The 25000-nt window shown below is 48.3% G+C and overlaps 1 protein-coding gene across 2 annotated transcripts in view; it reads right to left on the reverse strand.

The window, feature by feature from the left end:
• Positions 1 to 25000, reverse strand: part of grin2aa (glutamate receptor, ionotropic, N-methyl D-aspartate 2A, a) — a 123518-nt gene that overhangs the window by 45134 nt on the left and 53384 nt on the right. For both annotated transcript variants that reach the window (XM_031565986.2, XM_042703859.1), the window contains one exon: positions 7957 to 8549. In XM_031565986.2, coding sequence (XP_031421846.1) covers positions 7957 to 8549 — 593 coding nt within the window. The remainder of the gene's footprint in view (positions 1 to 7956; positions 8550 to 25000) is intronic.

Genomic DNA, 25000 nt, shown 5'->3' on the forward strand with positions numbered 1-25000 from the left:
ACGCTAAGCTAAGGTAGCTTTTTCTCTGTCGCTCTGCGGTCCGTTGAGCTGGCAGAGACGAAGAGCAGCCCCCTGATCGATTTGTGTAACAAGTCTTGGGAGGACGGCTGGTGGCTGAATAGCTGAGTGGCCCCGTTGAATTGATTGGCCCCCATTCAGGGGGGCTTGACCGTGGGAAGGGGCCCCGGCTGGCTAGCAATCACCACAGATATATTGTTGAATCCAATTACATCAAACTGCAGGGAGAGGAGGAGTGGGGATCGATACGTCCCGCTATCTCCCTTGCAAGATGCGTTTCCAGTCGTGACGGCAGACCTGCGTCAGCTACCCTCGCTCTCTTCCTTTCATTTTCGGCCCCGGCTATTTTGGAGGCCCCTTGGCTGCGAGAGGCGACTCTCCTCACTCCCCAACTCTGCATCACTGCAGTTTCCCCAGTCCAATTACGGAGCAACAAGAACTTTCACTAGAGCAGACTATGGGCTCAAAGGGCTTGTGGGTGTTGTGTGAGTGAGTAAGTGAATGTGAGTGTTTTTCGACTATGTGTGTGCATATGTGAAAGCATGGGAATTCCTTTTTTTGTGTTGTGATGTGTTTAAATATGTGTGTGCATATGTGAATGCATGCGTATTCATGTTGTATTGTGTGTTTGACTATGTGTGTGCATACTGTATGTGCACGCATGCGTATTAATGTTGTATTCTGTTGTGTGTTCGACTATGTGTGTGCATATGTGAACGCATGCGTATTCATGTTGTGTTGTGTGTTTGACTATGTGTGTGCATATGTGAACACATGCATATTCATGTTGTGCTGTGTTGTGTGTTCGACTATGTGTGTGCATATGTGAACGCTTGCCTATTCATGTTGTGCTGTGTTGTGTGTCTGTGTGTCTGTCACATGATTCTGTGTGCGTATATATTCTTTATCTGCTCGGTGTCCTAACCCGCACACAGTCTCCCACCATAAAGAACATTTATCACAAGTGCGGCCTGGGCAGGACCAGGAACATCATCCACGGCGCCTCCCACCCTAACATGGACTTTTCACCCTCCTCTCATCCGCCACAGAAGCACCCCCCCTCCCCCTCCCCTCCCAAACCAGCAGCCCCAGGAAGAGCTTCTTCCCTGAGGCTGGAACTCTGCTGAACTCCACTCCATCACTCTAATAGCATCACTGCACTCATTACTGCACTTATAGAACTTTAACAAACATGTTATTTGCACCATATTTATATTTTGTGTAGACTGAACCACCGTCACTGTTGAAATAATGCTACTGTCCATATAACTATACATATTTTGTATACTTTTATACTAGCCAAATGTACATATGCTGTTCATACTGTACATACAAAAATACATTTGCACTCTTTCATTTGCTTATCTCTGTATAGGCCTATACGTCTGTAAAATATTAACATATATAATGTTTGTATGTTGTACCTCTCCACTGTCTATCACTGTACACATTCTAAGATATAACATAATCTATGCTGTAGTGCTTACTTTTTCCCACACTTCTCTGCCAACTACTATTTCATCTAATAATGCTATTTCTGCACTTCTGGTTAGGTGTTAACTGCACTTCATTGGCTTTATAACCGTTCTCTGCACAATGACAATAAGGTTGAATGTAATCTAATCTAATCTAATCTAAACCTCTGTTGTCTGAGGACATCCGGCATGAAACCCGAGAGAGAGAGAGTGAGAGTCAGGCTGGGTCGCCAAACAGCAATGCATGCTGGGGCGTTTGTTTTGGGCGCTGTTGGACCACAGCATTTTGAGCCCGGCTGACCAGAGGTTGACCATGGTGCCTCCCCCTGACTGTCAGAACAGGCTGCAGAGTCTGACCTGACCGGGTCACTATGCCCCACAGAACCAGCAGAACACGAGTGGCCCGACCCAACCTCGACCAATGTCACAACAGCCTGGGGACCAGCGGGACCCATCCATGAGCTTCCCTCCCCTCGCCTCCCCTCCCTCCTCTCACCCTCTCTCCATCTCTCTCTCCATCTCTCTCTCTATCTCTCTCTCTCTCTCTTTTTCAGCCCATCTCCTCCACAGCTCTCTCTTCCCCTAATTACATTTCATCATTAGGGGTCGTCCTGGCGCCTGTTCCGCTCACCTGTAACTCATTAGGCTCTTGTTCCATTAGAGGGGAAAGCACTGGCAAACACTGCACCTGGTCCCTTTCCTTCACTGGGATCGTTTTTAGCTGAGGTTGGGATTTGGTCAAAATGTAATAAGTAATGACACTATGTTCATTTTTTCATCAAAGTAATGTAACTTATTCCATTTGATTCGGTTTGGTTTGATTTGACTTGATCACTTTCTGGTTGACAGATGAGAGGCACTGCAAATTGAAACAAGAGAACGGATCAAAAACAACGCTCCGAATTTTAGCGCATACTGCCAAATGAATGGAGCCTGTCTAGACAGTGAAAAGATGCAAAGCAACATAATTATATTATATTATATAATATTACATTATATTATCCATATAAGCTTTAAAGCTTTTTCCCGAAAGAATATACTCACATGTAATCCCATTGTAATCACCAACATTTTTATTAGTAACTGTAATTTAATTACACGTTTTTTCTCAGTAACTGTACCAGATTACGACTACATTTATTTTGTATTTTCATTAAGCAACTCCATGACATGGAGCTAGTTACTCCCCTGTCCTGGTGAGGATTTCAAAACAGGAAATGAGACCTCCAAATCAGTATTAAAAATTAAATTAGATTTTCATTCCAAAGCAGGGTTGGAAGTGTATCATGTTCCACACATACTGTATGTGTGACAGGATAGAGAAGAAGACTAAGATTAGGATGAGTATTTGTTTAAAAAACAACAGGTCAAGCAAACTATGTGCTATGTTGAGGTTGGATTTTAACTAAGCCATACAATATGCACATAATGTACTGTCCACTGCCAGAATCTGTCAGATCGGCTTTACCAGATTTATGGAGTTCCTATTTGTTCTTGAATGAACCGCACTGGCCCCTGGGAGAGAGCGATCCTCTAGACTGTGAAACAGAGCATTTACGCTACATGACTTCAAAACTTCGAAACTAATCAAAAACAACACAGGGATACATACACGACGCATGTTTTTGCGGAGGGAAGACAAGTGTGGTGGATGGCTGTGTGCGTAGGGTCGGCTTCAAAGCGCGCTTTCATTAGGCTCCGTCAGACAGAGGGGGGCAGACACTAATGAGTCATGGCACAAGGTCTCTGCGTGACGTATAGGGAGAGCCATCATAATTAGCGCCCAGATAACTTCTGCCGAGAGCACTAGTCGCCTCGCCCACGGCAGCGCAGTAGCGGCTGAACCACAACTTATATCCACTCGATCAACATAATTAAACTCTCTCGCACAATGTCACGTCGAAAAGGCTAGGAGACGGCCCAGCCGACAAGAAGGGGCCACGCATAGGCGATCTTATCGGAAAATAAAAAAAGTCACGCCGAGCGGCTATTTTATTAATTACTCGACAGCAATTAGTGCGCCCTGCCTGCTCTCTCGTCTGAGGCGGTTAACACGTTAACACGACGCATCTGCGTTTCATGGCGATTCACAATGTGCTGCGCGCCGAACCCTGGAGCCGTGCCGTGGGAAATCAGAGTGCCTCGTGACAGACAGACAGACAGACAGGCAGACAGACAGACAGACAAGACAACCAGGCAGCCATTTGTGAGCTCCATAGCCGGCGAAGAGGCCACAGCCTGCCACGGAGGAGATTTCACCTGGGGCCTGGAGGGGAAGGCCAGGGCTGTGTGCTGCATGCGGTGCCAGCAAGGACCCGGAGATGGCAGAATGAGTGCACATCCCGTCAGCGCCCTCCTGAGTGCATCAGATCCAAAGTGGGCCACACAAACCCACAGCGACAACGCCGGACGCGGCAATATGGCGACAGAAGATTCAGAGAAAAACGAGCTGGGAAGGAAAGTGAAGGGTATTGTGGGGGGGGGGGGGGGGGGGGGGGGTAGGAGGGAGTTGGACTGGCAGGGACGGTAGGGGGCAGTTAGAAGCATCAGGGCTGTTTTCCCACTCCAAGAAAAACATTTAGCCTTTTACTGCTGTCCCAGTTCAGGCGCTGACTTAGTTTATGGCTGTCTTAATCCTCCTTGAATAAATACACCTCAGAACAAAAAAAGTTATGGCAGACAGGATCCAGAGGAGAAGAATGGAATATACTTAGGATGTGTATAGAATTATATACTGCAGGCAGTAATCTCTAATAAGAGGATGTACAGTATGCTTTTGAGTAATTTGCCAAATCTGGCTTTATTTGTTGTTGGCTATATTTAGGAAGAGAAATGGAAGGGGTGTGTGAGTCTGTGTGTGTGTGTGTGTGTGTGTGTGTGTGTGCGTGTGTGTGTGTGTGTGTGTGTGTGTGTGTGTGTGTGTGTGTGTGTGTGTGTGTGTGTGCGTGTGTGTGTGTGTGTGCGCTGCTCAGTATCTGAGTCTCAGCTCAGATGAGGTTATTGATTCTCCTGAGGATTGCCTGCTCGCTATTCACAGTGCGGTGCTGTCACAACAGTCATCAGATTAACGGCTCATTTCATGAGCTCATCGCAGCGCTATTTCCAGCGGCAGCAGGCAGCTCACCTGCAACCTGCCATTCCCAGCTTGGCCACCAGGGGGGCTTGCACAGATGGCTCAGTGTGAGAGAGGGAGAGCGAGATCACAGGACACTGTTCTGTTCTGCTTCTCAATGGCCTACCTACAAGAGGCTGCACAATTTAAGGTGACTTCTACAATGGCCCGAGGGATAGAGGGAAGCAAGGAGGGAAAAATATCCACAAAATGACTTATGTTTCCTTATATGGAGGCCTTTGATGTGAAATTAAATGTGTGTGTGTGTGTGTGTGTGTGTGTGCACAGTTCTTTTTCCTCCTCCCTTCCTCCCAGTTTATTTATAGGCACATAAAGTAACAAAAGAGGGCCGAGTTCTTCAGCACCCAGTTTCTGAGGCCATTAATCAAATTCATTCACCAATAAAGAATTTTTACAGAGAGGGGAAAAAAAACAACTCAAAGAAGAAAAAAAAACGAACCACTGACGTCATCCCCTCTCCGGCCAAACAAAAACAAAACAACAATCTCCTCTTTAGCCAGTTGCCTCCAGCTGCGGCGCTGTGCCCAAGTCCCACGCTGGGGCCTCTGTGGCAGAGCTCTCTGCCGTATCCTGATGTGTGGCATTAGTGTGGGGCTGCAGTCCCGCATCCTGGCATTTTCACCACAGGCAGGGGACCGGAGGGGACGGCACCAACCGACGGGGAAAGTCGACGAGTCGACGAGTCTGCTATCCACACCCCGGTGCACTTAACGCAGGCGGAGCAGACCCCCCATCCCATGCTGCCCCCCCCACCCCCCATGATGCACACCTCTTGCTCTTCAGCAGGGGCGCGGATCACTCCCGGATGGGGGGAGCTGTGAGGACTGGGCTCGGGGGGAGAGAGGCTGGGGGGATCGCAGCCTTGGACAGAGACGTCATGGTAGGAGGTCATGTTCCTGTATATCTTATAAAAACCGGGATGCAGTGCTTGTTAAGAAAATAAAACAAAAAAACCTTCAGTTGAGGAGCTTTTAAAGGAAGCAATACCATTGCAGGCACACTGATCAGAGACCAGATGTAAACCCTTAATGCACCTCCATTTCATTTTGTTGTCCTTTCAGGTGTGGACAATGTATGGCTTGTTTTGGCATAGAGGCCCTCCTCCGTCTTAAAGTGACGGGCTCGGTTTGGGGGGCGCTGCTGCTGCTGCTGTGTGCCAGACTCCCGCCGGGTCTCGCTTAGGGCTGCACACTCTCACTGACAATGACAGAAGTCATTTTTACCATTTGGTCCGGGGGAAAAAGGTCACGTTTGGGGACACCATTGTTCTCCAGGTCTCCCTGGTGGCTGGCGGCGTTCCTTCCCCTAACCCCCCCCCCCCATGCCCGGGGGAGGATGTGGGCAGGTCTCTCTGTCTCCGGCGGTGCTTAAAGTGCCCTGTATTTGGGAAATCTATGACCCTGTAGAACACTGTTGACAGGTACCCCCGAGTCGCCAGCGCTACGGGGGAGAACGGGGGACAGAGGCGCTGTGCCCCTCCGCTGTTGACAGGTAATTTCAGTGTTCGTCACTGATATATGAAGGCAAAATTTTGCTAAGGTCCGCTTTTCAGAGCACTCACGATGAGAGTCATAAATCTGTCATAAAGGAATATTTTGCTTCGGGACCATATATTTCACTGCGTCTTCTGACACTTCATTTTAACAAGAACCTGAAATGCTGCTGGAGTATTTTTTTCCCTCTTTATTTTGGCAAACATATTTTGTTGCCTATTTATATAATGTCATTGTTTAGCCACATGTAGAGGGAACCAAACCTAAAGCCGTTTAATAATGTATACAGATAACAGTCCTTCAAGGTGCAATTAATTCTCCTATAACCAAAACATGACGGCCTGTTATGGATTCCCATAACACTATTTGGTTCGAGTAACAATAACCACAGTGGTGTATCCAGTCTTCACCTTTGTCCCATTTCCCCACCTACTGCCTCCAGATCCATGGCTCCTCATAGAGGATCCTCTTTCCCTGACTGTGCACATGACCCAGGCGACCTGATTCCATACTAATCGACCACAGCCAGCCATGAGTGGCTCCCTGCACAGCCTCATCCCTTGGACCCCGCTCCCTGTCCCCTGCTTGCACCATCTGCGCCTAGCCCAGATGGATTAATGTGTTCTGGACACCTGGCTGACTACCTCGGGCAGCACTGCCCGGGCCGTATATGGGGCAACTCGTTCTCCCCCCCCCCCCTTCCGTCAGCCTTCCACCTCCCCTTGGAGCCGCGCTGGCGAAGCGTGCCAGCCGGCGCATATGGGTATCCAGACTCGAGACTGGCAGGGCAGCGTTGGCACGGGGACAGGCTTTTCAGATCCTCACTGTAGAGTGAAGGCGGCTGGAGGATGGGGAACAAAATGCATGCACGCTCTTATCAAGAGCTCTTCAAACATGTCTTTTTTTCTGGAGCATTCTCAAAATGCATTTGCTGAGAGCCCCCCGCTGCTTCTATTCTCTCTTTCTCTCTCTCTCTCTCTCTCTCTCTCTCCGTCTTTCTCTCTGTCTTTCTCTCTCTCTTTCTCTCTCTCTCTCCGTCTCTTTCTCTCTACCTCAATTACTCTCTTTATCTTAGTGTCAGTCTTTTTTCTCTCTCTCTCTCTCTCTCTCTCTGCCTCTCGAATGCTTTCCCCTCTTTCAGGAAGCAGTGTGTTGAAGCGGAGCTCATTAAAAGCAATGGAGTTTTGCAATTCCCCCAGGGAGCTCGGAGCAGAGCGGAGCGGAGAGAAGGGGAGGCGAGGTGAGATGTGCCAACTCACCCCACCATGATGGGCCTGCTCTTTTTTTGGGTGTCTGAGCACCTAAAACATCCCTGTTTGATTACAGAGCATGCCTGCCTGGCCACTCTCAGCTCTTAAATTACCCACCACTCCCCAGCCTGTACACTTGGGTACAACAGCAGAGATGAACCATGAATTTTGCATACTGTATGCTTGTCCAATGTCTTTTTCCCTTTACACCTCCAGGGGGTTCTTCTCCTCGCTTCCTCCTTCCCTCCCTAACTTTCTTTCTCTTTTGCACTCTCTCTGTCTCTCCCTCCCTCCCTCCCTCCCTCCCTCCCTCTTCTCCTCCTCCTCTCTCTCCATTTAACTGACTTGTTTGATATTTTCCACAGAAATGCATATTTGAAATCCTTTTACCTAACTCCTTTTTAAATGTCTCCGACACAGAAAAAGAGGGTAAACACGCTCTTAGTCAAACTCTCAGCACACAAATCCGAAGGCCCACCACCAGTAGTTTTCCAGCTGACAGACGTCCTGAGGGTTAAGGTGTGAGACAACACCTTAGCTTGCCTCTGTTACACATAACATACCTATAGCCCCACACATCCACTTACTTGTGCAGAGCGCTGGCTGGTAACTTGGCCTTCTCCATGGGGCCGTAGCAGCTGGTCTTGGCCTCCGGAATGTCCCCGTACTCTTCCAACATGGCCACCGCCGCTGTAGTAATAATCCCAAGGCCGTCACGCACCCGCGCCTCCAAGGGGTAGTCCCAGTCGTCGTAGGAGACGGAGACCATCCCTGAGGGAAACTCGTTCGGGGTGATATCCGGGTTGCCGGTGGTCAAGCTGGGCACGATCCAGATGAAGCCGTAGCCCGTCAGGCCCAGGGAGCGGCCCTCCTCCAGGATGATGGCCGCCTCGTCCTTGGAGCAGAAGAGCAGGATCACCGGCGAGTTCACCTTCTTCAGCTGGATCGGCGCCTTGCTGTCGCCGTCCACCGCGTCCAGGCTGATGATGTGCTGCAGGTCCCAGCCCACAAAGCTGTTCTCCACGGTGGTCTTAAGGATGTTGATGAAGTCCTGGTAGCCGGGGAACTTGCTGGTCACGATGGAGAAGATGTGCCAGTCGTACTCTTCCATGATGTTGAGCATCAGGAGAGCTTCCTGCTGTATGGAGGCCCCGAACTGGAAGAATGTGGACTTCACATCCTGGAGAGAAAAAGAAGAGGAAGCACAGAGAGGGGAAGAAAAAAAGAAGAGAAGAGAGAGAGTTCATTTATATTGTACAAACAAAAATATCCTTTGAGGTCATGTTAACTGAAGATTTCAAAACACCATTCCAAATTCAAATTAAAGAGGATGCTGAAGCACTGGGGGTTCGTTAAAGCAGAGCCAATGGCTAAAATATTATATGCTGAACCCAATTTATTAATGTGCTCCTTCGCCACTGAAAGATGCAAATGCCACAATAAGGACAAAAAAATAAGAAAAGTCTCATTATAAGATTTAAGTGAGTCCTGCGCTACTTTAAAGCCTTTGTGGGTTTCTCAAACCCATGCCGTGTTTCAGATAGCCATTGTCTCACTGTAATAAAAAGCAGTGCACTTTTCCATCCAAATACAGCTCGAGAACAAAACCCGCCTGTCCCTGTCTATTGTGCTGCTCATCACAACAGTCCACTGGGGGATGAAGAGCCCACATAACCATTCGGATGTCCACATTTGAGGCATCACATTTTTTTTTGCCCTGATATGAGAAAATGAGCGAAAACAGCAAGCAGAAGAGAGGACATCAGATCACTCAAGCTCTCTTGTCCTCCACCGCTTAGAACATGCCCTCGCACCAGAGACTCAATGTCAAAACAATGTCCTCGCCACGGACGAGTATCGCAAGTGTGTATGGGGGACAGACACGTGACGGCAAACTTAACAAACCCAGACAGAGAGCCGAGGGTTCCCAGTCTCCATCTTTTGCTTGTTCAGTTGTGAGCATATGCTGGGGGGATGGATCGTTAGAGATGGATCTTTCTGTTGCAGTTTTTAGAGCACATTGTTTGATTACACTTAACGGCATCTGTGAGAGCTGATAAGGATCAATCTAATTAAGTCGCACCTTGCAATTCAATGCACGCAGCGGAGCGACAGCACAGCCGGGCAAAGACACTGGCATGGTCTGAGTCGATCGCTCCGTTCCCAATTTGGAACGGCCCCTGTTTAAAAGTCAGTCTTTTTGACAGCGCCGTCTTGTTTAAAATTAGCCCTGTCCAAATCATTGTTTAATCAAAGCGCGATATGCCGCGGCGCAGTCATTAACCGTCGCTGAGAGCGGCTCCTTCCGGTCGCAGCTTCATCTCCTATTTTGGGGGAAAGGCGTTTAATAAAATATACCAGCTGCATTAGTGGCACTGATTGAATGTTCCCAGCAACAGATGTTGATTAGCCTCGCACGCGGCGATGTGCTAACGAGAGGCCTGTCTGCCATTTAACTCCTGCCGGGCTCCCCCTGAGTTGAGCCTCCACAGGCCATGCGCCACAGTCGCGCTATTTATACAGTGAGAAACGCCACACAAAATGCGGCCAACACAAAATGCGGGCCAACACAAAAAACACACGTCAGCGCTAAACACTGACCGGATGAATGGCATCCTAGCGTTCTTAATTACATTATTAACATTGAGTGCCAATCATTTCCATCTCGAGCAAACAATACGTTCGTCGTGGTAATGTTTTTTTTTTCCTCCAATGTCACATTGGAGCTCAGCTTGTATAGGCTGCTGCTTGCTGCGTGTGTCCCATATAAAGGTGCTAAATGGACCAGATGCTTCACAGCCCTGTGGGACTCCGTGGAGCCGAGCTCATGATGTGCCTGCGCTGCAGTCAGGTGGACTCAAAAGAACACAGGTAATAAAGGAATGGATTTTTAAATAAATAAATAAAAGGATGGGGGAATGAAAAAAAAACACTGATTGGAAATTGTTCCACGAGACTGAGCAGCCAATGAACTAATTCACATGTGTGTGAAAGATTGATGGGTGTTGGGTTTTATCAGTTGAAGCTCAGATACGATATGTATATTGGAGTGCAATGGCAGAGAGAGGTCATGCTCCAGTTGATATCATGTGAGGATCCCCTTACTGTGCCGCCAAACGACGAAGCCTCTGAGAGCGTGATGACTTCCACTTCATATATAAGAGACGAAATCACACCCTGCTGGGGGAAGATGTATAACGCTACCTGAGCGAGGCCAAACACTGTAGGCGTAAAGGTCTTAGGCTACGCATGCCAACGCACAACCCCTTCTTGTAAAGACATGCCCTTGTATTAACACGGTGCTTGGGAACAACAGCATCTGATGAATAGAGACCACGTAGTGGATTACATTACTCAACCGCTCTTGTTTACTGAGCCCATAACATGGTGCGCAAGTCATAAACCCCTTTTCCAAACGCATATTTACTAGGTTTGGGGGATACTAGCACTTTGCATTGTCGGCTAGATGTAATTTCACTGTGAAACCAAAGGGTGTGGCACGAGAAAGCATGGCTAATCTATAGCCGAGGCACAGGGAGATTTGCATGTGTCTCCCTGCAGGGTGGAAATACTCTCGCCACACTCCCGCTCTTAAGAGCCTAATGAGTGTGGAAAAATCGGGAGAGGCGAGTCCATCGCGGCACAGCAGGCCTGGGATTTACCTAAATGCTATTTCACTCCTATTGCAAATTGGCAAGGAGCAATAAAAAGGAAATTGCTAAAAAAAAACATGTAAAATGCTGTGACACTGCAGGAAAATACAAGTGCTACTCAGTTGTTGAATATTATACTAATTACAACAAACAAACCTTCGGTATTGGATTTCACTGCCATTGGTGAAGACGCGGTTTAAGACTCGGTTTAAGATGATGGGTTGTCTGTGTGCTCTCGTTTAGAAAAATGTAAAGACCGTGAATCAAAACTGTTTTAGCGGTGGGTTAACATCTGGAAATGGAAACTCTGCCACGTGTGCCCCGCAGACATAAGCGTTGTTAAAAGCAGGGGGGGGAAGAGCTTCGACTGTCTTGTTTATGAGGAAACACAATAAAGCGAAGGCGCGTTGCAGACACCCCTCGCATCAGGCATGTGCATATCTTGGAAAATGACACTTCAAAAACATTTGTCATACTTGAAGACAACTGAATCTGGTGAGTGATAAGAGGGAAAGAGAGCAGAGCTGAGCAGAGAAGGGGGGAATGACAGCAGTGATGATACTGGGGAAAGTCAATAAGAAAGATGTGCATATATTTGAGGAGTCGAGGAGAAGCCGCTGATGTTATCTGCCAATGCAGTCAGTAATCAGATTACACATTCTTCTTAAAATGATGATAATTATCTCACACAGAGAGGACAAAAATAGAAAATCACTCTCATGCAAAGATTTGGAAGCTCAGTGGAAGATCATAAGCACAGCAGATTCGGTGATGTGGTCGGGAAAAGGAGAGGAGAGGAAGTCTCTCTCATTGCAGTTCTGCTAGTTCTGCGGCCATGTAAATGCTGTAAATGATGCCCCAGTCAGGTCACAGAGCACTGCCAGGACAGCCAATCATGACGGCTAATGGTGTTAGGCTGAGGAGGGTCAAGGAAGAAGAGAGCCGAGATAGAGTGAGTGAGTGTCGCTTAGCAGTTGTTGTATATCCCTGCGAAAGTAGCACATTTGTGTGTGAGTGCCTGTCTGTGTGTGAGTGCCTGTCTGTGTGTGAGCGCCTGTCTGTGTGTGAGTGCTTGTCTGTCTGTGTGTGAGTGCCTGCCTGTCTGTCTGGGTGTGAATGAGTATGGCCGGGCCATCCCACAATGCAGCAATAATTCATGCTCCTGAGTTACCTTCATCCTAAAAAGGTAAGTAGATGTAACTGTCACAGCAACTGCCAAGCCTTGAAATGCACCCCCCCCCCCACACACACACACACACACACACACCTTCACATACACATACACCAATACACAAAAATGTATAGTTTTTGTGTGTGATACTGTATGCACACTATTAAGTTCAGTGCAGTACAAAGTAACATACTGAGTAAGTCACAGCATACTTTGCTCTGAACTCCACTGGGGTTAGGGTTGTAATTAAGGTTGTATGATTGAAACGTAACAGGACAACTGGTTGTGTGTTCACATGTGTGTGTGTCAAGTGTGTGTGTGTCAAGTGTGTGTCAAGGGCTGAGATTGAGATTCACCTCAGCTCAATATTCAATACCCGCCATGTCATTCTTATCGCGGCGCTCTCTGAATTGGATGAGTGTGGCACTTTCCTCCCAGTCAAGTGCTGGAGCTGGAGCAGGAGATTGGGCCCCCTGATTGCTTTGGAGGAAGACTCCCTCACACAGCTCCTTAAACACTAATTATACTCCTCCACTTCAGGGATTAGCGGACTAGCGGGCGGCAAAGCCTCTCTCCATCCTTCCCTCTGTCTTTTCTACTCTTTTCGCCACGTTTCCAAACTATCCTTTTGTTCACTCTTCTCTCTCTCTCTCTCTCTCCCTCTCTCTTTCTCTATCTCTCTCTCCCTCCCTCTCTCTCTCTCTCTCCAAGACTCTTCTGCATAGTCTCTCCATCTGTCCGCCGTGACTGTTGTGTGTTTCTGTGCTATGGCCATTCTTGTCTGCTCACATTTTCTCTCTCTGTGCCTCTATTCTGTGTTTTTTTTCTCTCTTCAGTTAATTCTCTCTTTCCATCTACCCCAACATGTCCTTGCAGACACGCTCAGACACACAAACATGTTCACTCTCTTTGCCTCTTTCCTCTCTCTCACACACACACACACACACACACACACACACACACACACTTCACACACACACACACTCACACACACACACACACACACACACAGAAACACACACACACACACACACACACACACACACACACACACAGAAACACACACACACACACACACAAACACACACACAAACACATACACACTCTCTCTTTCTCTTTTTCTGCCTGCTGCAGTGGTCCGGGGCTCAGTTCTCCTGAGCTGGCCCTATCAGCATGTTTTTGATTGATGAGAGGAGGGACGTGCGCTGTGAATCAATTACTGTGACCCACCACCGACTAAGAGAGAAGCACACAGCAAAACAAATTGAGCTCTGGCGAAATGTCACTCACAAAAGATGCAATTCGCCACCACAGAGCTCCCCAGAATTAACAAAAGAACGTGAGAGCACGCATCCGTACCCCCCCCCCCCCCCCCCCCGCCCCCTCCTCCTCCAACTAGCGACACATCTCAACAGAATGTAACCCCAGGGACAAGAAGAGCCTCACAGTAATGATATTGTCATATCCATTGTCGAGACAACAACACTTCTGCATTCTATCAGCGGTGGCAAGATAAACAGCTTTGTAAAAACTACAGCCATTAGATGGGATAACGCTAAACTGACTCGCTCCTTTGGAACGCTGTCACTCCCATAAATTCCCATTTCAAACCCATGCTTAGCTCTTGTGTGCATTCTGGCAGAGCGGCGCAAGGCTGGCAATGCGGTGTGGTGTCGCCCTGTGCCCCATTGCATCATGGGAGCGCTAAGAAACAGCTGATCGTGCATGATGAATACTCAATAAAATAGGTTCATCACTCCGCATGTCACGGCCGGGATGGGAGGACTATTTATGATCCTTTCAGGACAGACTTCTTTCAATATTTAATGAGTCGCCGCACTGCTTCTCCAGAGAGAGGGGAGGGGGGGATAGAGAGAGAGAGAAAGAGAGGGAGAGAGAGAGAATGAGTGAGGGAGAGAGAGGGAAAGATAGAGAACAACAGATTGAGAGAGAGAGGGAAAGTGTTGTGTGACGGCATAAGATGATGATGATCCCGATGATGATGATGATGATGATGATGATGACATCTTTCCTGGGTCTCTGCACACTGGATCATACATCAATGAACACTGACTGTAATTATTATGGACTGCGGAGCGTTCTTCACACAGACCCATAGTTCTGTTCTGAAGGGCACGGCAAAGCTGAAGTTGACAAATCATGGATGACTCTACGGCTCACTTGGCACAAAAGAGCAGGACCTAGTAACATGTGCACTGCATGGGATGCGACTCCAACTGGAGCTGTTACTGCTAATGGGCGCTATCATATATCCACTGCTCTTTAAAGAACCTCTGTCCCAAAGGGGGGTTTGAGTTCTTGACTTTATTGTTTTTTTTGCCTGGTGACATGGTGACAAGGCGTGTGGCATCTCTTGCCTGTGTTAAGAAACGAACGCCATCTTTCAGGTGTCTTGCTAATGTTCCAATTAGCAACATCTCGGACAACGTGTCAGATGATATGTCTAGTGTTTATCTAAATGAGTGGGAAACACCCCTACATCCAACTCTGCTGATTGTGTGTTTTTTTGCCACAAGCACGATGATCTCAACAAATCACATACCTTATATTCATATGTGATTTGCTGCTTCTGTCATTTGAATGGGTTTAGGCTTGTAGAAGGAATTGTGCCGAAAAATGAACAACAGTCAGTTGAGCGCTCGCTCAGACTACACACGCCGACATCAAAGACTGCCTGTGATGTGAGGGACTAGAGAACATGTGGCATCTCAGGCTCCCCCATCTGCACGGCACCAAATTCCCCCATTCCAGGTTGTTGATCCAACAGCAGCACTAACTTGAACGCCTAATTGACAATTAATTACCCACTTGAAACTGCTGGCTGCCGGGGACCACTTCGGTAATTTAGAGCTCATTGGAACCTGGGCCTCAGAGAGAAAAGAGAGAGAGAGAGAGAGATAGAAATAGAGAGAAAGAAAGAGAGAGAGAGAGAGAGAGAGAGAGAGAGAAAGAAAGAAGGGAGGAGGAGGAGATGGAGGAGACTATGGCTCCAAATGCCCATATTAACGTCGTCCTGAGGGGCCACCCCACGACCAAGTCGAGCAAACAAGGAGAGGTCCCATGGAACCACTTGTGTTTGAATGGATCCGCTCAGCTGCACTCAGAGACAAGGACCCGGGCCAACACTCCAGCCAACCCTAGTAGTCAGCACTCAAGCCCCTGTAGTGGGAGAAGAGCCTCTTCACACCATCTCCATGCAAGTGCTGATCCCAGCAGGGTAAGACCTGAGGACACTCTGCCCGGAGATCAATGGGAGGTAATGATAGTGTTTACAAAAGCTTAAACCAGGAACAGAGGAACGAGTACAAGAGCAAGACCTTGTTCAGTAGACCTTGGCAATTAGTATACAATAATGGACTGATGATGAAAAATAAAAATCCTATGCATGAAGCATACTCGTTTTAAGTATGTTTCATGCATAATCACCGCCCACTGTAAACCTCCTTGTGCCTGAAAGGGAAGCACAACAAGGTCAGAAAGAGAGATGCGTCAGGGAACGTGGCAAGAGAGAGAGAGAGAGAGAGAGAGAGAAATATACGCAGTCTCCCATTAGAATACAATTTGTTTGAAGAGCAAATGAAACAAGAGAGAATACGCTTTGGTGTGAGTTGAAATGTAAAAATAGAAGACAGCTTGAGTGTGTTTGTCTATTGGCTTGTCGAGGCTCACAGTCACTGCTGGGCTTTTTGTTGTTGCTGCTATTTTTCTATCAGGACTTTTTAACGAGCAACAAAAACCCCGGAGGGGTAAACTGACAAAAGCAGATAAAGTTTCGTTTTTTTTTTGGAGAGGGGGGCGTTGCTTCCCAATAAACACTGACAGTATGGAGGACCGCAACATGTATGTGTATTTGGGAGAGGGGGATGAGAGAGAGAGAGAGAGAGAGAGAGAAAGGGGAGGGCAGTGCCAATTGTGTCTATGACTTGGCTGCAGGCAGTGAGTGAGCAATGTTCCTCCACAAAGGTGCTGTTCATGTTTACATCATCAGATTACTAATCACAGCCCAGTCCAGGCCACCACCAGGCCCATCTTAGCCAAACACGGCCCTGCCCGGCCCAGAACCATTCCCGCCCGGCTCTGTTTTAACACCGTCACTCATTCCAATTAAGGCTTGTAGGATCGCCCAGGACACAGAGCGTGCGTGGCCTACAGCTACAGGTTAAATGGGAGCAGATGAATGATGTATATATTGATGGTATGCACTGCGGCAGCGGGTCGATTGAGGTTACAGCCAGCGATGAGGCCCCAGCCCGCAGACTGCAGCAGTCGGGATGCTACGACTGCTAACACAAATATGTCCGCAGCATGAATGCGGTGTCAATATTTCTGCTCTGCCCCTTCTCGCTTTTGCCCCCCCCCCCCTCCAACCCCCAGTAATCCATTAACAATGCAGCTCTGGCCGTGGGATTCATTTTGGGTTTGTGACAGGCTGTGCACTTGGCACGTTTGGAGCACATTTACAGAGCTGAGAGGGTCCTATGGAGAGAAGGAGAGAGACAGAGAGAGACAGAGAGAGAGAGAGAGAGAGAGAACGACAGAAAAAGAGTGTGTGAGGGAGAGAGAGAATCGAATTGTCTAAATCCCTTTATTACAGTGTTAAAAAACATACAAAAAAGATACATTTTTCATAATTTACAAAATGATAAAAGAAAAGAAATAAAAACGCGAGAGAGAGAGAGAGCGCGAGAGAGGCGGATTGATGGAAGAAGAGAAGCCTCTATTGTTCCACTCTCAGGCGGGCGAGTGGGGAAAGCTTTATCAAATCACATTCCACCACAAGCCACACAATTAATATACCAAAGTGGAAAAATACGACGAAAAGTGAAAAGACGTAAGTAATCCGGCTTTTCCTGTTTCTTTCCCCCCCGCTCTCTCTCTTACCTCCCCCTCTCCCTTTGTCCCTCTTTCTATTGAAGCATGTACAAAATAAAGGAGTAAAACAGAGAGCTAAAGTAGAAGGTGAAATCAGATTCCATGTGGAGATGTGAGGGTGGGGGGGGCTCAGTGGGGGCCTTAAGCTACTCAGCCATGCCTCCGTACGGAAGGGTCAAAGAAGGAAAACACACACAAGCCCAGCCAGAGTGATACCCTATTTTTCATTGTTTTGGTTCCTTCCTTAAACACCGTCACTGACCACCACAAAACAAGTGAATGATTTACATCCTCTGCTGTGGAGGCCGGCAGGCAGGCAGGCAGGCTAGTCTCCCCCCTAATAGGTACTGCCATTTAATTTTGATTAGTTGCCAACAAACACTGCAGAGTAATTGGCGCTTGCCATGGCGGAGCAGACAAACAGCGCCCCTGGGAGGTGTCCATCAGGCGGAGGGTGCCAACACCAGGGCCATGGCCAAAACCGTCAACCTGAGACCAGGAGGGCCAGAACCCCACCCCCACACCACACCACACGCCCCTACTGCAGTCACGGCAGCTCGCTGATCCACAAGCAAACACCTCCCATGAGCCTCAGCACTCGTGGGTTAGAGTGGCATTAAGAACATCTGAAGTGGCGCACTGTCTGACATATTGTCACAAACTAAAACCAGTAGTCTATGCAGACTCAGAGATAGGGCTGAACGATTAATTGCATTTGCGATTTAATTGCGATATGATAGAACGCGATTTTCTAACCGCAACGTTCGCGATTAAAAAACGTGGTCTAAAAAAAAAAAAAAAAATGTTTTTAAAAAATCGCAATTAGATTATTTTACCAAATCGTTCAGCCCTACTCAGAGATAGTCTATGCAGACTCAAGAGATACAGTCCACTGTCTCCACAACTCTTCACCTTAGCCAAGAGTCAGTCACTTCATATTGTCCCCACTCAACGAAGTCAATCACTTCACATTGTCCCCACACCACACATGAAGCAGTACCAGTATCACATGGAAGGTACCAGGAACACCAGTGATCTGGAGTCGGCTGCATCCCACTGTCCCTGTAATCTATCACCTGGAGTCATTTACCTCATATTGTCCCCACAGGACACCTCACACACTCCCAGTGATATATCGCCCCGCTTGTTCCCATTGTCTCCCCAAACTCATAAAGCATGTACCCACTTATCTACAGCTCCCATGACAAGGCTTTATAAGGATTTAGGTGGTCTTTTGTGGGGTTATGTGTTGCCTTGCTGTGTTGTGGCGGCAGTTTCTGGTAGCTTCTGCCATCCCTCCTGGACCCTGGTAGTGATGGCAACAGTATCCGTGCACGTGGCACCGGGTGCGAGTAGATAGTTCCGCCGCCGCCACCGTGCGCTTGTAAGCGAGAGCAGGAACCCAGGTGGTTATCAGACGCTGCGATCCCATTTACCAAGCAAACTCAATTTTCACCCCGGCAGGAATAAATGATTCCCGGGGCCTGTGTGAAATGCCAGCTAAAAGTTCACCGTGGGCTCAGACTCACATTACACAACAGGCTCCATTAGAGCCGTTCACATCTATTTATTTACTTTGACAGAGTCGGAGTATTGATACAGAGGCCTACAGTATCCTCTTCACAAACACACACACACAGCACTGGAAATACCTTGACAGAGAGTGTGTGTGTGTGTGTGTGTGTGTGTGTGTGCGTGCGTGCGTGTGTGCGTGCGTGCGTGTGTGTGTGGGTGTGTGTGTGTGTGTGTGACTGTGGGGCTAGCTGGACTGGAGTCCTGTGTTATGTAACAATCATCAGGCTCATGGCATGTGCTCCCCAGCGCCACCCTTGACCAGGAAACTGACAATGCCATGACCCACTCTGACAAGAACAAACATGGATGTCACCATTGATTAGGGGCACTATTGAATTTGCCAACGACTCATTTTACAGCGACGAGACAGGCAGTCCATGACGGCATAGATCACGGGATCTCCCACCACCCCCCTCCACACACACACACACACACACACACACACACAGACACAAACACACACACACACAAAAATCCACACACATACTCACACTATACCCCTCTCCTCCGGTCTGTACGGTTTGCCCTTGTCAAATCAGCATCTGTGGCCAGATTAGAATAGACCCATTGGGATGAGAGGACTGGCATAAGGAGTGGGGAGTAGGGCGTGGGGGGTTGTTTCTATGACACTGAGGGGAACAGTCAGGTCACTGTCCTGTCATCCCCGCGGAGCTCTGAGGCTGGCCCTGTCACCCGACCACCCGGCCACCCAACTCCACCCAGCATCCATCAACCAACTTCAGTCTTTTGGTTGATGGGACAGTGGTGAGAAGAGCCATGAGATATATAAGTATACCGTATGCCGTAGGTATGATATCAGCTGAGCCCGTCCATCATCGCCATCTCCACTGTGAAAGAAGACACGGCCTCGGCAGCAGACCCACGACAAACGAGCCAAGACCCCACCAAGTCCCTGTTTTGAGGAGTCTGTCCAGATGCCAGTGTGTAATCTGCAAATGTCAGCTCTGAAATTGGGGGGGGGGGGGGGGGGGGGTACCTCCATTTACCGGTGAATATTTCTCTTTGCCAAAGCCGCCAATATACTGAACACCTCAAAGGTCTGGACCCATTGGGTTTCACTATAGCTAGGAGTGTATTAAATGATCTTCTCTCTGCCAAAGGCATAAATCTTGGAAGAATGACCAGCAAGCCTCTCACGGGATCAGCGCCATTGTTTAGAAGATGGGCAGGATTTGTAACAGCAATACAATGTCTTTCTGATTGGATACCATTTCTTCATGACAAAAACAAAACAAAACAAAACAAAACAAACTGACAGCCATCTACTGAAAAAAGGCTGCCCATGGAGCTCAACATGGAAGCCTGCTGTTTCTGCCATTGCAGGTTGTCGTTAAAGACGATCATTTGGAGTTGTTATGTAACGCGCAGCGAGAGGAGAGCCATCTGTGGTGGCCGGCGCTGAAGAAAGTCAAACTTAATTGGGTCAGTGCTCCTGCTCTTGTCCTCTGCCACGGATCCCACTTAGGGCTTGTGCTAGTTCAACATGCTCAGGTACTGGAGCTAAATAAAAACCCTGCTATCGCACGCCTGGCCTTTCAGAACGTCTGGCCACAGTATTACACACCCTCCTCCAGTCTAACCCCAAATCTCTTTTCTTTTCTTTTTTTTTTTGCTGAATTTCTGCGACACCAACAAAATGAGGGTAAGTCAATTAATTTGCAAAGAAGAGAAGACGAAGAGGAGGCGAAGAGGAGGAGGAGGAGGAGGAGGAGAAAGGAGAAAAAAATCCCCTTCTCACTGTAAATAATACATGCTTTATTACCATTTAATGTTTTTTTTTTTCTGTATAATTCACATCAAAAGGCTGAGGAGGAACACGGGAAGAGCTGTGGAAGTTATTGACCTACTTTCGGCGGGTTTCAAAGTTTCCAATCCCCCCTCTCGTAAGGGGGCTGTCGGGGGCCTGAGCGCTCCTAAGCTCTCCTAGGGAGCGCCGGAGGTCCAGGTTCAAGGTACTCTTCAAGAGAGACCAGCATCAGAGTGTTCACAGGTGGAGATTAGACGGAGGGTCCCTTCAGTGCTGTCTGATGCCACACACACACACACACACTCACACACACACAAGCACACACACACACAAAACCTGTCTTGCTCTCTTTCATACACATACACACTCTTCAATCTCTTCAATCTGTTAGTGGTGTTACTCTACTCAATCTGTCTCCAGCAAACCCCAGTTGCCTCTGTCTCTCTCTCTCTCACACACGCACACACACACCCACACGCACACACACACACACACACACGCACACACACACACACACACACACACACACACAGACACACACTCTATCTGAGGGAGGATTACCTTGCTCTCCCTCTACCACACACACACTAAAGAAGATGAGCGCCTGCACGAGTGGAGAGAGAATGCGCTTGATTGCAGACACAGTCATGCACAAAGGGCCAGTGCTGTTTCAGACATGCTCTATTAATAATGCAGTCTCTTCCCCTCTCTCACACACATTCATCTTCAATCTGCATATCTCTCTCTCTCTCTCTCTTCCCCTCTCTCACACACTCTTCTTCAATCTGCATATCTCTCTCTCTCTCTTCCCCTCTCTCACACATACTCTTCTTCAATCTGCATATCTCTCTCTCTCTCTCTCTTCCCCTCTCTCTCACACACTCCTCTTGAATCTGCATCTCTCTCGCACTCTCTCTCTCAGCCTCTCTCTCTTGCACACTTTATTTCTCATATTCGCTCGCTTAAAAGGTAGATAGAGTGTGTGTGTAGATGTGTGTGACACCCGCATTCTAATTAGAAGCAGCGGTGGGTGAGCCTGATGACTGCATAGAACAAATCTCCATGTGGTTGTGTGTGTGACATATGTGGCCCCTGTCAGCTGGCTGCTGGCTGGAGGTGAGCGACCCATGGGCCACCTGCCCCTCTCTACTGCCCCTCCCTACTGCCCCTCCTTACTGCCCCTCCCTACTGCCCGTCTCACTGCCCCTCTTACTGCCCCCTCTGTGGCTCCCTTGCGTGGGCCAGCAGGGGATGCCAAGCAGCGCCAAGTAGGGTGCTAAACACTGCTGTCACAGCCTACTATCTTTCTCTCTCCCTCTCTTGCGCACGCGTTCTTTTCTCTCGCTATCTCTCTCTCTCTTCTCTCCCTCCCTCTCTCTCTGTCCCTCTCTTGCGCACGCTCTCTTTTCTCTCGCTATCTCTCTCTCCCTCTCCCTCTCTCCCTCTCTCGTGCACGCGCTCTTTCCTCTCTCCAAAAAGTGTCTCCCACAAGCCCCGTCTTCACGCCTCCGCACTTCCGCCTCCCCTTTCAGTCTTTTAGCTTTATAGTGCAACCTTTCAAGTGCCTCACTTTTCCCTCTCCACCTCTCTCTTTCTTCCTGCCCGTTGTCTCCCTCTATCTCCATCACTCGCTCTCAACCTATGCCTTTCTTCCTCCCTTTTGTATCTCTACGTATCTCTCTCTCTCTTTCTCTCTCTCCCTCTCTCTCTCTCCCTCTCTCTTTCCATCGTATGAGCAGGGTGCCAATGCTGCCATCACATCCCGGGCTTCATCTGCCATGCCACTGAGACTCCAGTGGCACTTTTGAAGTTGTGAGATAAGATAAGTCTTTGATTGGTCATGGCGTTTCAGAAGGGGAGAAGGAGAGAGAGGGGGGGGGGGGGGTGAGGGTGAGGAGAGAGAGAGAGAAAATGGAGAGGGGAGTGGAGAATCAGGGAGAGCAGGAGAGGGGAGACAAAACGAGAGGGAGAAGAGGAAAAAGAGAGAGGGCAATGGAGAGATGAAAAGGGAGAAAAGAAGAGAGAGAAAGAGAGAAAGAGAGAGAGAGAGAGAGAGACATTCATTTTCCTCGTTACGCCCACATAAGGACTAGATGACACAGCTGCAGCCTCCGCCTTCCTCTCCAGTCAGAGAGCGGGGCTGGCGATGAGAGAGATGAGTGAGGGTAGGGCTTGGGTAAGGGGAAAGGATAAAAAAAGGGGGGAGAAAGTGCACCCCTCCCCCCCCATCCACCCCTACCCCCCTAATTTGCAAATCAAAGAAATGTGAGCCAGATATTTATAGCCAAAACAGCCTGGGGAGACATATCCCAGTTTCTTGTGCTGAACACTTTCTTGTCGGCGGCTCACTGCCATGCAACATCTTAGGATCCTGACGTCAGGCCTGCACACTCCTAGACTAACACAGGGGAGGCTTAAGATGACCTTGAGTGCCTCTCTCTCTCTCTCTCTCTCTCCCCCCCTCTCTCTCTCTCTCTCCGTATCACCCCATTTCTCCATTCAACAAGGAGCCATGTTCAAAGGTTTCTGCTTCATCAAGAGCAACCACACCAAGCCAAATAACAAAAAAAAAAAGGTTCACTTCCTGTCAAGTGTCCTTATAAAAGGATGTTGAGAGTTTGACCCCTCCCCATGAGGACACGAACGCAGACATTTGCATCTTCCCGTCTGAAGACAGTGACTCCAGGTGATTGAGTCAGAGGAGGGAGACAAACACCCCCACCCCCACGCCCCCCCCCCCCACTCAAGCAAGGTTAGCGAGACGTCCGCCCACTCCACGGTTCCATCAGGAATAAACAAGGTCGTGCAGAGACAATGTCACAGACGACGCCACAATATCCACTGAAGGAATTTCACTCTCATGTGTGGTAGTCACACGTGTAAAAATGCCATTTCATTCCGTTTTAGTCCAATGACCTATGCTCCCTATCTCTCTCTCTCTCTCTCTCTCTCTCTCTCTCTCTTTCTCTCTCTCTCTCTCTTTTCCTCTTCCCCACTCTGCTCCCCTCTCTCCTCCTGGCTCCCCACCCTGTCTCAGCTCCAGTTCATCAACTCCTCAACTCTCTGAAGGTGAGCGTGACTGTCGAGCCATAAAATCTCCCACCTGTAAAAATCCATTAGGCAGGACATCTTCAACCTGTCAAACAAGGACGGGAATCAGGAGTTACAAAATACTGACTGATATGGGCTAGGCCCGACCGGAGCCGTAATGGCTCCCGTGTGCCTCCAGTTGCCACTGTTAGTTTAGTTCAGCAGCCCTTCCCTCCCCTCTCAGCATCAGCTATTCAGATGTTACTGTGCCCCAAAAAAAAAAACCTATTCCATTTCACTGAAGCACTTTTGGTCAGCCTGAGGTTCACTGATCACATGACTACATGCCATGTTGTTCACTGATCACATGACTACATGCCATCTTGTTCACTGATCACATGACTACATGACATGTTGTTCACTGATCACATGACTACATGCCATGTTGTTCACTGATCACATCACTACATGCCATGTTGTTCACTGATCACATGACTACATGACATGTTGTTCACTGATCACATGACTACATGCCATGTTGTTCACTGGTCACATGACTACATGCCATGTTGTTCACTGATCACATGACTACATGCCATGTTGTTCACTGATCACATCACTACATGCCATGTTGCTCACTGATCACATCACTACATGCCATGTTGTTCACTGATCACATGACTACATGCCATGTTGTTCACTGATCACATGACTACATGCCATGTTGTTCACTGATCACATGACTACATGCCATGTTGTTCACTGATCACATCACTACATGCCATGTTGTTCACTGATCACATGACTACATGCCATGTTGTTCACTGATCACATCACTACATGCCATGTTGTTCACTGATCACATGACTACATGCCATGTTGCTCATCACCCCTGCTGTGTATTTCTTCACCATTGCTCCGATTTCCCCAGAGTTACGAAAACAGTAAGCACATCACATCAAGGCAAGGAACTGCTTTTGCAGTCATAGAGGCCAGGGGGGGTAAGAGGGTTGGGAGGCCACACCAGGACCTGGGAGGGGGGGGGATGGGGGGCACTACCTGAGAGGTGGAAGTGATACTGGAACATATGGGGTGACTAAGTTCCATGAAATTCACCCACATACACACACACACACACACACACACACACACCGACACAAATGCACATACAAATTCATCCTTCTGATACAGCCATGAAAGCGTCTTTGAGTATTTAGAAAAGCGCTATATAAAAATTACTTATTATTGTTATTATGAAAAACGGCAAGAGGCAAGAGGTCCTCAGTGCATGTGGAGACACATTTGTCTTTGCTTAACCTATAGCCTCATGGGTGACTTTACTAAATCTAAAATATCTCTGGGAAAAAAAAATGAGTGTGAGGAACTAGGCTGGAAGAAACAGTGGGCAGGCAGAGAGGACAAAAAGAGGTGGAGCGAAACAAAAAGGGAGGATGAGCAGTGTGTAGAAGAGAGAGAGAGAGAGAGAGAGAGAGAGAGGGAGAGAGGGAGAGAGAGAGGAAGAGATGGAAGAAGGGAATGGA

Source organism: Clupea harengus, chromosome 1 (assembly GCF_900700415.2).
Source record: "Clupea harengus chromosome 1, Ch_v2.0.2, whole genome shotgun sequence".
In the NCBI taxonomy this organism is placed as follows: domain Eukaryota; kingdom Metazoa; phylum Chordata; class Actinopteri; order Clupeiformes; family Clupeidae; genus Clupea; species Clupea harengus.